The sequence below is a fragment of the Drosophila virilis genome, unplaced genomic scaffold (genome assembly GCF_030788295.1).
Source record: "Drosophila virilis strain 15010-1051.87 unplaced genomic scaffold, Dvir_AGI_RSII-ME tig00003822, whole genome shotgun sequence".
Classification (NCBI taxonomy): domain Eukaryota; kingdom Metazoa; phylum Arthropoda; class Insecta; order Diptera; family Drosophilidae; genus Drosophila; species Drosophila virilis.
Window position 1 is genome coordinate 306,990 of NW_027212957.1, and position 13,567 is coordinate 320,556.

The 13,567-nt window shown below is 36.4% G+C and overlaps 1 protein-coding gene and 1 long non-coding RNA gene across 3 annotated transcripts; both read left to right on the forward strand.

The window, feature by feature from the left end:
- The first annotated feature begins 811 nt into the window (after positions 1-811).
- LOC116650409 (uncharacterized) lies at positions 812-5,156 on the forward strand. Of its 2 annotated transcripts, XR_011417401.1 has the most exons (4): positions 812-1,332; positions 2,050-2,676; positions 2,810-2,909; positions 5,030-5,156. It is a non-coding gene; the product is annotated as an uncharacterized lncRNA (long non-coding RNA). The 2 variants fall into 2 exon arrangements; XR_011417400.1 differs by lacking the exon at positions 5,030-5,156 and having other exon boundaries at positions 814-1,332; positions 2,810-3,003.
- A 3,431-nt stretch (positions 5,157-8,587) lies between these two features.
- On the forward strand, positions 8,588-13,299 carry PQBP1 (poly-glutamine tract binding protein 1). Its single transcript, XM_002058705.4, has 2 exons — positions 8,588-8,769; positions 12,619-13,299. The coding sequence occupies exons 1-2, from the start codon at positions 8,706-8,708 to the stop codon at positions 13,233-13,235; spliced, it is 681 nt and encodes a 226-aa protein (XP_002058741.1). The 5' UTR covers positions 8,588-8,705; the 3' UTR covers positions 13,236-13,299.
- The last annotated feature ends 268 nt before the right edge of the window (positions 13,300-13,567 follow it).

A 13,567-nucleotide genomic window follows, 5' to 3' on the forward strand; every position in this document is an offset into this window, starting at 1 on the left:
GCTGATCAAGAATATACATATATACTTTATGGGGTCGGAGATGCTTCCTTCTGCCTAACATACATTTGGATTTTGCACAAATACAATTTTAAATGGGTTCAGGGTATAAAAATTGTTCTTTGCCAAACTCTCTCTTCTTTCCATTTCAGATTGTCTCCTTCCATCCAACAAATATTCAGATCCTTAAAGAATGTTGTACGTCTCATTTTACTTTCTTTCAATAAAAGATGAACCTAAAATATTTTAGTGTATTTTTTCTTAGTGTATTTTTGCTTAAAAGTTTTGTTGCATTTTATGTTACTTTCTTTCAAATTGAAACATATTACAGTGAAATTTTTCGACATAGAACGCATTATTTTATTTTACATTGATTTATATGGGAATAATGGTTTTGCTTAACAAACTTTTTGCAGAAGGAACAATAAGCCATACGAACAATACGCTGGAGCCAATTGTGTACGCTAACCACTGTATATAATCACTAACCAAACAACATATAGACTGTACATCACATAGGAGAAACGTTGAAACGTATCGGTGGCATCTGGTCCAAAATTGCGAGTAAGGGAGTAAGATATACATATGGTGTATTTGTTTACCGTTTACACTACAGGAAAGTGCTTGGCGCACTCTCTTCCATATGATTTGTGCGATAGAACGGCAACGCTGTTAACTTTTATCTCGCTCGCAATTACTCTCAGCTCTCAATGCTCTCTCTATGTTTAGGGATCGTTTCAATGTGTGCAAAACTGCGCACAAATTCAATTTTTCTCAAATGCTGAGGCATTTCTACCCTTTTGCAGGCACGGCTAATATGAAATAGAGAAAGGGTTTGCCAAGTCGATGCGAAATTCTTGCATTTTAGCTCTTTATCGTTGTTAAGGGTACCTAAGCGTTGCCATGTGCGCACTTAAAATATTTTGGACTCGCTCACGCATACTTGCATATTTTGTATATGAATAATAGACTCGAATTGAATTGAATTGAGTAGGTGCAAGGCTCACAATGAAGCAAATGAGTACCAATGTGAGTGCGTGTTGTGTTTCATATCAGACGCCATTCAGCAAAATAAGTGAAAATCATGAGTAACGAGACTGTATGTTTTTTGCAAGTAATTCCAACGCATTCCCACTCATTCAATACGTGTTAATTCGTTTCAATGTTCTGCGTCCTGCGTTCAGGGTATAAATAAAACAGTAAGAGCAGCAACAAAAACTAACAAGCAATAACAACAAAATTAAAACCCAAACCTACACAGTGTTGAGTGAGTGAGACTAGAAAGGCAAAGACTTCAACAGTAACAGCAGAAGCTGGAGCGACAGTTTACAACAAGTAAGACGAGCCCCTGCCACACCACCAACAGACCGCACCGACACAACATAAGAGATAAATAAGTCTTACGATTTTACGATGCGCCAACAGTAGACATATATAACAAGCAGATATTTCAATACCGTCGTAATAGGGCACTTGAACATCAGCTGAATAATTTTCAAGAAACACTTAAGACACTTAAGTGCATCGACTGAATTCAGAACAAGCCATATGATATTTTTAGACTGTATGATGGAATCTCTCGACATAACCAAGCAGTTGCAATCATTCGCAATACTATTGGGGGACTTACGCGGACTGAACGCCAATTCGGCGATAGTTGAATACAATGAGCCAAGGAGACTTGCCTTTATTACAATATTACGACGAAATAGAAAAAAGCTCACGTTTTTAATTAATAAAATCATAATAACTCATTATATAACCGTCGCGGTCTTTAATGCAAACTTTAAAGGCGACGCATTAGATTCCTTTGTGTCTGGCCTCAAAAGATCTCTTAAGCAGTGTTTCCCATCCAACCACGCGATCAACCAAATGTCTTTGGCCCAAGAGGCAGAAGCAAGCAATAATCGCTTTACGTAAGCGGCAAATTATGACAGACATATGGAAAAGAAATCGCAAAGTATAAGAGCCAGCGCTTTCAAGAATGGTGTGTTATGGCTGCCTTGTAAAATAAGAGTTTTTTTTTGTGTACCGATGCTGAGACCAAGACAGCGTGATTTCTTTTTAATTTTAGCGGCACTACGAACCAGAAGTACACTTAAGAGCTCATCAAGTAATATTTTTCTAAGCTGAAAAGTTCTGTCGTCTAAAGACTCGTGGAGGAAATTTACCACCAACCGAAAACTGATCTACTGATCAATATAACAGCCGGCGAAGCTTGGGCCGTGTGGCCTTGGCCACGAGTGGAAGTTCACCTCGAGGGTCTGCCACCTCAAGTGTGGAATTCTTGTAGAACTTTCTCTTTCCATGGAATGGGAAAATGCAGAGGAATGCCTTTGGCCTAAGTAGCTTCGACGTCAAGGGTAGCCGCTACAATTTCACCTTTCCAGAAGTAACAAGCACGCATGTCCCCACTTTAAGCTACAATGCTCATATGTAGAATTTTGGTGACCACGTGAGCTTCTGCCTAACCTGCAACTTCGGAATGCTAATGAGAAAATAGACCTGCTAAGCCATCCACCTATATAAACAGCAGCACTGTCTATGTTATTAAATCAGCAAGCGAAAGCTTCTCGCATATTCAAGTTATTAATGGTGCAACGTGGACGGACCAGATGACACATTCAAAGGAAGAAGTGACGAGTTTAAATTTTAAATGGAGCGCCGACTTTGAACTAGGTAGGTTCAATAGGTAGGTTAAATATTAACTGATCATGTTTTTTAGTTACAATGATTTTTACAAGGAACGGTATATTTGCTTGAATGTAAGCTAATTTATATGTGCGAAAACTAAAGTTTAATTTATTTACAGATGGTGCTGATTTAAGCTAAAACATCACTGTCATAAATCATCGTTCACCGACATCATTTAAATTGCATACGTCTTCATGTGTTAAATGCTTTATTCGCACGTAAGTGGTATGGTATCCTCAATAAGGAAAAGCAAATTAAATAATGACATGATCAATAAAGCATGCTCTTCTAGCGTATGAAGTTTCAAAACTTTAAAAATTAGTTCCTTTGAAAACAAATATTGTTATATTTTATATTCTGCATAAGCATTGATATAATGATATATAACAAGATCATTAATTTTGCATTAAATGTATCCGTAATAAAATGAACTTCACTTTGATGGAAATCGTATTTGAAGCATGCAGATGTGGAAGTATAAATCTCCATATAACAACGTCCAAATCTCCATAAAACAACCCAACTCTGGTAATCGTCAAAAGGTGCTCGACAAGTTAGGATTTCGAAAGAAATGACTGGTAATATATTTCCGAAAATGAAACCAGCAGACAATTGATGATAAATATCCAATACCATCCATTATAAAATTGTTGTCAAACATGAAATTCACGACCTTAGACTTAAAGCCAGGGTTCCATCAGATAGAGCTGGCAGAGAAGGGACGAGAAAATACTTTTTGCTTTCCGGTAAATAAGGGTAAGCATAATTTCCGCAGGCTTCCTTTAGCGGGCAATTGACGATATCTTGCGGCAACAAATAGGAAATAGATGGAGTACTAATATTTTCAGCTAATGAAGAAGACCACATTAGAGACATCAACAATGTGTGACGCAGGTATGAGAGTGCCCCAAAAAAATGCAGGTTTAAAAAAAAAAAAGCGTGCAATACTTGAGATTCGCTAGGTGTTTTCTAGACCCCCTCTTCTTGGTTCAACCTTAGATAATTTTTGGGGCTAACAAGTTATAATAGATGTTTTACAAAGGGTTTCGCTCCGATCATGAAACTTCTGATAGACATTAAAAAAAGTCAATATCGAATTGACAACAGAACAGCTCCAAAATATATGCTAACGAGACTAATAATACACATGAGACAGGTACTTACATCCGACATATCAAAACGTTGTTGCCCACTTTAGGAGTTCATCACCGGCAATCCATAGTATAAAATACTGGGTACTGCATACAAGTGACAGAAGGAAATCCCGATTTTGATGATTGGAAGCAAATAAATAAATAACGAGAAAGAAAGGCTATATTCGGCTAGCCGAAGATCTAATACCCTTGCAGACCCAACCAGTTCATAATGCTAATAGTACTTTGCCCGTATCAAAGAAACAGAGGGAACACAGTTAATGCCGAGTTTCAGTCAATATATCATGATAAGCAAAAAAGGTTTTTAATCAAAACATAGTTTTCGTTCCTATGGCAGATATATGATAAGTGATCCGATCTTAATTGAATTTTGAACATATATGAGGAGTATAGTAAAACTAATAAATGTTTGATCAAGATATCTTGAAAAAAAAATTTTTTACGCACCAACTTAATTTTCGACCGATTGGCAGCTATATGAAATAGTGGTCCGATTCAGCTGGTTTTAACATACGTGCTGTGTGCAAGGGAAAGAGGGACCTTTGCATGGTTTCATAAAGATAGCTTTGAAACTTAGGGACTAGTTCGCATAGAAACAGACAGACGGACATGGCTATATAAACTCGGCTATTGATGCTGATTAGGAATATATATTCTTTAAGGGGGTGGAAATGTTTCCTTCTATGTGTTACACATTTCACGACAGAATTATGATACCCTCTGCAAGGGTATACAAAATAAACAAATAAGAGGTTCTTGTCGGGAGCGCCCGACTTGGGAATACCCTGATATTCCAACACCAAATAAATAATAAAAACAAGTTCCTTTGGCAGGGTTCGAACTCGCAACTGACCGCATTACTTGATGTCGACTCTACTCAAAATACACACCAGCAAAAAATAAATACTTTTTCAGGTAGGGCTCGAACTCGCGACAGACCACCATTTGCTATGCCTCTACTCACCAGCCACACCAATTATTAAGTACTTATGATAAAAAGGAACTAAAATAGCATTACAGAAAAAAGTCGCAATTACTGTTTGAGTGCGAAGCAGGCATGAATGTGTGTGTGTACATGTATACAGAAATCCCTAAACCTGATGCCCCATCCCATTGCGCAGCTGCATATAGCTTTGGTTTTTTCTTAACCGATCTCTATGAAATTTTCTTGCATTTTCTTGCAGGGCAAATGCGAGAACGGCGTGACAAAACTAGTACTCAGGACAAAGAAATTAATTTAAATGAACAGTAATTAATATAACAAATAAATTATTCTATGTCATTGCCGCGTGGCCATTACCTATAAATAATAGCGATCGCCTATAACAATAATTTACATTAACAATAATTGTAATAATTAAATTAATATAATATTATTTGAATTTAAAATAAATTATTCGAGTGCTATTTTTATACCCTGAACCCATTAAAAATGGGTATACGAGTATATTGTATTTGTGCAAAATCCAAATGTATGTAACAGGCAGAAGGAAGCATCTCCGAACCCATAAAATAGATATTCTTGATCAGAATCAATAGCCGAGTCGATCTAGCCATGTCCGTCTGTCTGTCCGTCCGTCCGTATGTATGAACGCAAGGATCTCAGAACCTATAAGAGCTAGAGACTAAAATTTTAGATATAGATGCTCCTAGTTCCCGCGCAGATCGAGTTTGTTTCCGATAATCGATAGTTTACTCCGTTTCCAAGCAATCGATAAAAATCGATATCGATATCCTGTTTTTTGGGCAATTTTGGTAAATAATAAGAGCTACAGTCACCAAGCTTGATATATAGCTTCTAAAATATAATATATATATGCATTTGATATTAGAAAAAGAGGGTTCAGGGTATCTCCTAGTCGGGAGCTCCCGACTAGAACGTCTTAATTGTTGTATTTTATTTTGTTGCGCTCTCGAGCGTTTTTACTAGCTTTCACAAATAGATATAATTAACCCTATTTTATTTCTCTTGTTCCACTTTGTTCCTATATTTGTACAAAGTTACGAAAAGCAGACAGAACCGAATTGGTGTGTGCTTATTATTTAAGAATAATAGTTTAACATAGGCAAGTAAACCCGAATTGGTACGTGCCAATTTAAGCGAAGCGACAATTGATTAGTTATAATTTTGAGTAATGCAAGTGCCCGATGTGTATAAAATGCACGAAGCGTACGAACTTAACTTACTCGACGCGCAGCATCGGAGCCTTCGCATGAGTAATGCTAGAGGAACAAAACGATCGTTACAGCGAAGACCGCAGCAGCTTTATGTAAATATAATCTTAAGAGCGATATTTAAGCAGTTGCTTCGCCGAGAGAGTATTATCTGGCTGCGTAGCCAGACATTTTTCTACAATACATAATTCTACAAAAAAAACATGAGGCCACCCAAAGTGGTGTCCAATCCGTTCCTCTGGTGACCTAACCCTAGCCTGCGCCACCACCGTATTGTGGTACTTCAGGTTCGGCAATATTAATAATTTTAAAATATTTTTTTTTTTCGTTATTTCGTTTTAATTTATATTTTCAAAACACCGAAAATTCGCCTTTTTATAATATAAATTTATTTGTATGCGTTCGGATTTCACTTGACTCTGCTCAGGATCTTTTTCTTTCTAATTCTTCTTGCTACCAACTACAAAAACCGCTCTCCCTTTTAAAAGTGATGGGCGTCACGCTGAGATTCTGGTAGCTTCAATAGTCACGCACCCCTCGAATCTATCGATATCCAAACACAGCGTATTGTTTTGTGGTGGCATTTATTTTTGGGCTTTATTGCGTCATATAACAATCAAGGCATGCTAACATCACTAGGAAGCCATCTTTTCGAAATTTCTAGCGCAGTCGTTTGAAATAAACAAGTATTTCACACTGTCTTGAGTCACCCGATTTATAAAATAATGGGGAACTGCTAAATCGCTGGTATAGCCTCTGTCCATTGGTTAAAGAAATGTCACATCTTCCAATTTCACATATTGGTGTTCCACCAGTTGCGGTAACATATCAGTGGCGAAAGTACCGCTTCATTAAATAAACAGCTGATCAAGTTTCTCTAATTTACATAAGTGCCGTAAGTATTTCGTCCAAAACTCAAAAATTGTGCTCTCGAAGTAAGGTCTCCATTTTAGACACTCTTTTTGAAATTGCGCCAAGTTTAAATTCTATAAACTATGGGGTTATTTTAATATTAAATTTCGTATTTAAAGTTGCCGCTTGCCTTCGTTGATAAATCAGCTGTTTGTGTTTATGATACTTTACCATTTCTCACAAAATCGATAAGTAGCTCGATTAATCATCGCAAAAAACCACAAAATGTTCGGGGCGAATTAACACATTTCTGAAAAACCACCCTGGTTTACTCCCAGATTGTCATCTTTAAAAATTTTAAATCTAAATTTTTTAAAAAGGTAGAGAAGTCTGGCTCGTTTACAGACTTGACTAAATATTCCATAGCAAAGTCGAACTTCTTTCTTCTGAATTCTCAGTTCTTTTATAATTATCTAATTCTTTTCAAAAGACAATTTGCCCACAATCCGAGACGGTTTGAAAATTTTGTGAGCTTGAAGCGTCAATCTTCAAGTTTGCCATCTTCTCTTTCTCTTGGAATGGATAGAGCTAGCAATGGCACTAATTCTGCTAACCTTTTTGCTAATTTTTTCCAATCAACTTACTCTTCAGTCTGTCCTGATACTAATTGTTACCCTTTTACTATTTCTTCCGCTATTTTTATACCTCCTTCTATTATTTCACACTCCTCTCTCCTTTTAGCTATAAACTCTTTAAAATCTTCTTACTCTCCTGGGCCGGACAATATTCCTAGTTGTCTACTCAAGGAGTGTAGTTCTTCCCTTCTTTATCCATTGCTAAAGCTTTTTAATCTATCCCTTGAATCATCTGTCTTTACATCTCTTTGGAAAGAATCCTATATCATTCCTCTCCACAAGAAAAGTGGAAAGTCTGATATACAAAATTGCAGGGGCATTACAAAACTGTCCGCTGTTCCTAAATTAAATCTTATCACTGACCTTAGTAAAATCATTGCATTCAGGATAAGCAGGTACATAGCTTGCCGGACAGGTCATTATATTTCCCTCACCGGGTCGGTGATTTCCCCTTACTAGGCTCTAATTGCTTCGATATCACACGAAATCCCTTTTTCTATTGGGCGCCATTTCTTATGCTTGTCGTTCACATTCCTTTTACCGATTTGCCTGCTGGACAGATCAACCAGGGGTGAGTAAAACTTCGACAAATGAAATATATTTTAAAGTAAAAGTTATAAGAAAACAGCCATTAAATAATTGTAGTTTAGTTCATATATATTTATGTGTGTGTGTATTTTTTTTAATATTAAGCTAAACAACTAACAATGCATGCAATTTGGTTAGACGCACATATGCACGCAAGTGCATACTTGATATTCATGTATATACACAAAACACAATTTGGCAGCTATTTTTATGTTCAGTGTTCGTGGAATAACATGTTTAAAAAAACGACGAAGAGTGTCTTTGCTCATGCCTAGAGTCTGCTGTGTAGAAACAGAACTTTGTATGTTTTCTTTCTACCTTATTCATTGTGTCCAAAAAAACAGTTATTTTACAGACAATCCGAAAGTGTTGAGTGTTATTTGCGAACTCTGCTCTTGACGACAACAAAAAACGTACGATTAGATGTGGAAGTGGATGCGTCAATAGTCATAGTCAAAATCCCTCTAGAAAAGTATCGATTATTGTGCATGCAAACACCAAGCTCTGTGAGAGTCAGAGTATCTACTCGAGCATCTAATCTTATTATATTATTTCAAATATGGTATTATTCTATTAAAGTATAAGTAACATCATTAACACTGTATTAGAAATGAGTTTACCACCAATGTTATTGCAAAGACTAGCGTCACGAGGACTGCTAATCACAAAAAACGGTAAATTTGTTGAGAATATCAAATCATAATTGTGATATATATATGTACATATATCTACATACATACATATATAATATGAATGCATACATTCAGTGAACCAAAATTAAAATAAATTTCAGTGTCAGCTTTATTAATGATTATCAAAATTATTATTGCCGACTTTTTCAAATATTTATCTTGGATTTAAATATACATATATAAAAAACGTGAACGCATAATCCAACTATAATTGTAATAGTTTTGGTAGAGTGAAATGAATGAGTACCATTGAGCTAGCATTGTTGTGACCATCTCTATATTTAAAACCGTTAGTCCTGTCTGACTGATTGACTGATTGGTAACCGTAAGAGCTAGGAAGCTGAAATTTTCACTGTAGTTACCTTCTGCGATGAAGGTGCACGTTAAGCCGAGGTTTCGGGAAATTCCACCCGAAAGTATGGAAAATCGCGAAAAACGTTTGTATGAAATTTTATTGTTTACCATCCGATCGGCCTCAAACTTATTTTCAAGGATCATTGCTAAAATTCATTAGAGGGGTGCGTCACACTTTTCGAAACTTCCATTCCTCCTTGGTGGAAATGGGAGTCAAAGATTTGGTGGGTGGCCTATTGCCTTCAAATTCATTTGCACGGATCTACATAAAAAATCATTTGAGATGTGTTTCACATATTTTGAAAAATACAATACAATACAAAAATACAATTCTACTGGAAACAGTGGTGAAATGACGAAAAACGTTTGTATGGGAGTAGTTAGTTTACTGTCCGCTCAGTTTTACAATAATTTTCAAAGGTATTCGAGAACATTGATTTTATAACATAAGTCCCACGGACAAGGCCGGGTTATACTATACCCGCGAGTTAAGTAATAAGTAGACAAAAAAGGCGTTTGGATTAAAAGCGCTTTTAATAATTTGTCACCCAGTTGTCCACAGCTATTTCTACTGTCGTGGTGAATCCAGTTAGTTCCAACTTGAAAGCAGCCGGGCAGTTTTTTAAAGTTTTCACTTTTGCACTTGGTGAAATGCGCACCGATCCTCAAATCCGTGTATTTTGACGTTTGAACAGTATTAATCTTCAGACTATTTCACTCATATACATATAACAATTTGAATTCCATGCCAAAGAAATACATATGTATATTATTTCGTATTTACAGCGTATTAATTGGTACAATTATACCCTTTTGACATGGTTAAAAAGGGCATAATGGTTTTGTGAAAATGTATGTAACAGGCAGAAGTAAGAATCTCCGACCCCATATTCTTAATCAGCATCAATAGCCAAGTCGATCTATCCAAGTTCTTCTGTCTGTCCGTATGTATGAACACAAGCATATCGGAACCTATAAGAGCTAGAGACTTGAAATTTGTTTCCGATAATCGATAACTTACTCCGTTTCCAAGCAATCGATGAAATCGATATCGACATATACATTTTTGAGCAAATCACCCAACTTTATTTGTTTATTTTAGAAAAGTGTATATGTATCAAGTTCTTTCATTTTATACCTATCGCCACTTCCCGGCTATAACCGAAGTTAATAACCTAACTTGTATTGCCCACCAATTTAAACGACAATTTAAATGCAATTTACATTTTGAAAATTTCATTAGTATCGGTTAAAAAAAAAACCCAAAAGTTTGGTGTTTTACTGCGCAATTAAATGGGGCAGCTAGCACAAGTTCCAAGAATTTCTGTATATATGTACACATGCAATTACGATTGTTTTCTGTGATGCTATTTTAATTTGCTTTGTCTCAATTATACCCAATTATAGGTGAGTCTGTTGAGAAGAGGCAGTTGCAAAAGGTGCGACCGGAAACATTTTTTGTTGTTGTCAACCTTGCCAAGGGAACTTTGATTTTATACCCTGAACCCGTTAAAAATGTGTATAAGGGTATATTTTATTTGTGCAAAATCCAAATGTATGTAACACGTAGAAGGAAGAATCTCCGACCCCATAAAATAGATATTCTTGATCAGAATCAATAGCTGAGTCGATCTAGCCATGTCCGTCCGTATGTATGAACGCAAGGATCTCAGAACCAATAAGAGCTAGAGACTTGATGATTTTAGATGTAGGTGCTCCTAGTGCTTGCGCAGATCGAGTTTGTTTCCGATAATCGATCATTTACTCCGTTTCCAAGCAATCGATATCGATAGATTGGACCACAATATCATATAAGTGACATAGAACCGATCGGTCGAAAATTAGGTTCTAGAACGAAAAACTTTTTTTATCAAGATATTTTAACCAAACTCGTCATTTATTAGTTTTGATGTAGTATTCCTAATATTGAAGCAAAATCCAATTGACATCGGTCCACTATAACATATAGCTGCCATGGGCACAATCGCACAATAACAAACTAAGTTATTGTAAGGACAACTTTTTTTTTTCTAAGATATATTGACCAAGATATATCGACATTAAAAGATGTTATGCTCACTACATACAAATGTATATACAAATCATATCTACATTGGAACGTTATATCATATTCATATCATATATTTGGGACACAAGTCTGGAAACTGAGAATATTGTACACTGAAACAAACAATGCATATTGCATAAGTAATAGCAAATGATAATCCTTTGCTACACTACGATCAAGAGTCTTGAGATAATTTTCCAGAGTCACTTGGAATGCCTGCAGGGCAGCCGCCTTCAAACAGTTAAACTGATGATTATACCTTTCAATGTTCGAAAGAGGGTACTCAGTGTGCATTTTTTGCACTCTGCTCGCTTTGCATCAAGCACAGGCAGAGCCGATCGAGGAAACTCGATAGCTGCGAAAAGCGAATTGGAGCAGGGTTAGCTAATGAGGTGATATACATCATCCAGTTGGGATTGAGTGGACAATTTTATATTCATAAATCTGTTTTCCACCTCTGCATGCTCATTGGGTTGAACAAAATAACGGCAACGAGAATGCAGCAGCGAGCATGTGAAGCATAACAGTGAGATTGAAGGAATGACATTTGTAGCTATAAAATGAAAGATACTTGATGTGTATGTACATTTCTAGAAGCGACATCTCAAGTTTGGTGTCTCTACCTCTTATTATTTACTAAAATTGTTCAAAAACAGGATTTCGATATCGATTTTTATCGATTACTTGGAAACGGGGCAAGTTATCTATAAGCTGAAACAAACAAACACTTGGAGGGCCTACATACTAGCACTCACCAAACAACATATAGACTGGACATCACATACAAACAGCGTTGTCACAAAAAGTATCGGAGGCATCTGGCCCAAAATCGCGAGTAAGGGAGTAAGATATACATATGATGTATTTTTGAACCGCCTACTCTACAGGAAAGTGCTTGGCGCACTCTCTTCCATATGATTTGTGCGATAGAACGGCAACGCTGTTAACTTTTATCTCGCTCGCACTTACTCTCAGCTCTCAATGCTCTCTCTATGTTTAGGGATCGTTTCAATGTGTGTGTGTGTGTGCATTTGTCCGACGAGCAAAACTGCGCACAAATTCAATTTCTACCCTTTTGAAGGCACGGCTAATATGAAATAGAGAAAGGGTTTGCCACGTCGATGCGAAATTCTTGCATTTTAGCTCGCTATCATCGCTATCGTTGGTAAGGGTACCCAAGCGTTGCCATGTGTGCATTTAAAATATTTTGGACTCGTTATTCACGCATACTTGCATACTTTGTATATGAATATAAGCATTTATGCGCTTGTGTGCTTGTTGTTTGCCTGTCCCCGATGCAAATTTAACAACACTTTCTTTTCTAGCGTCATAAGAGAAATTTTATATTTGTTGTAACAATAATGTTTAGAAATAAAGCTTGGATTAATATTTTCAATTATATGTTTCAGATCAAAAACCGATTGCCGAAGCAATAGAAGAAATTATTGCAGAAAATTATGATGAAGACGACAAGAATGATAATAACGGGCATCACACTACTAATTCGAAATATACTGTAATTAATGAGAATTTGTGGCCAGACAGGATAAAGGAACGTATAGGAGTCACCGAATCACACCATGGATTTAAGTTTTGTCCCAATATTTATAATATTTGGCACACCTGCACATTATACTGTGTCAACAGATGGGCAAATGGACGGCCAAAGCCAAAAGAAAATTATCTTCGTCGTTATAAAAGATTAATTCGGAAATATCCAATTTCTGCAGATTGGAAAGATGTTTATGATAATGGATGTGGGTCTTACTACTTTTATAACTCAGCGACTCGAAAAGTTTCTTGGTTACCTCCAACGCATCCTAATGCACGTGTTTCAAGCAGTGCAGCCATATTTAGAAAACAACTAGCTTATTCCAATGATGAATACAATTTTGACACAAAAGATTTTACATCACATAAATATAATGAAATTGAGATTAACACTCCGGTTTCGTCTTTGTATCCATCTAAAAAGCCAAAAACAAGAGATTTGGAACTAAAAGCTTTACGAAAACATCGGATTTAAAACAATTAATCTAGGAAAGTAAAAATTGTACCACCAATTCTTAAAGTCAAATAAAAAGGTTTTATAAATAGAAAGAACCCGTTATCTCTGTACGTCTATATGGTTTGTCCAAATCGGTGTTTTCATACTCACACTTCCATCATTTTCTAATATGTGAATATGGTAGTAAAGTGCACTTGCAAGCATTCTTCGCTAATAACGTCCCGTCGAACAAATACAGCAGTCTGACTGGGAACACCGATCATCTACTACCTAATAAATTGGGTGTACTTCTTCACAATCAACTGCCGAGTCGATTTGGGTATGTGTTTCTATTCAAAGGAGTCGCTCAG

Excerpts from the sequence above, each read along its gene's own strand:
- PQBP1 (XM_002058705.4), top strand. The coding sequence starts at position 8,706 with ATGAGTTTACCACCAATGTTATTGCAAAGACTAGCGTCACGAGGACTG. Across the intron at positions 8,770-12,618 it reads ACTGCTAATCACAAAAAACG|ATCAAAAACCGATTGCCGAA; the intron begins GTAAATTTGTTG and ends TATATGTTTCAG.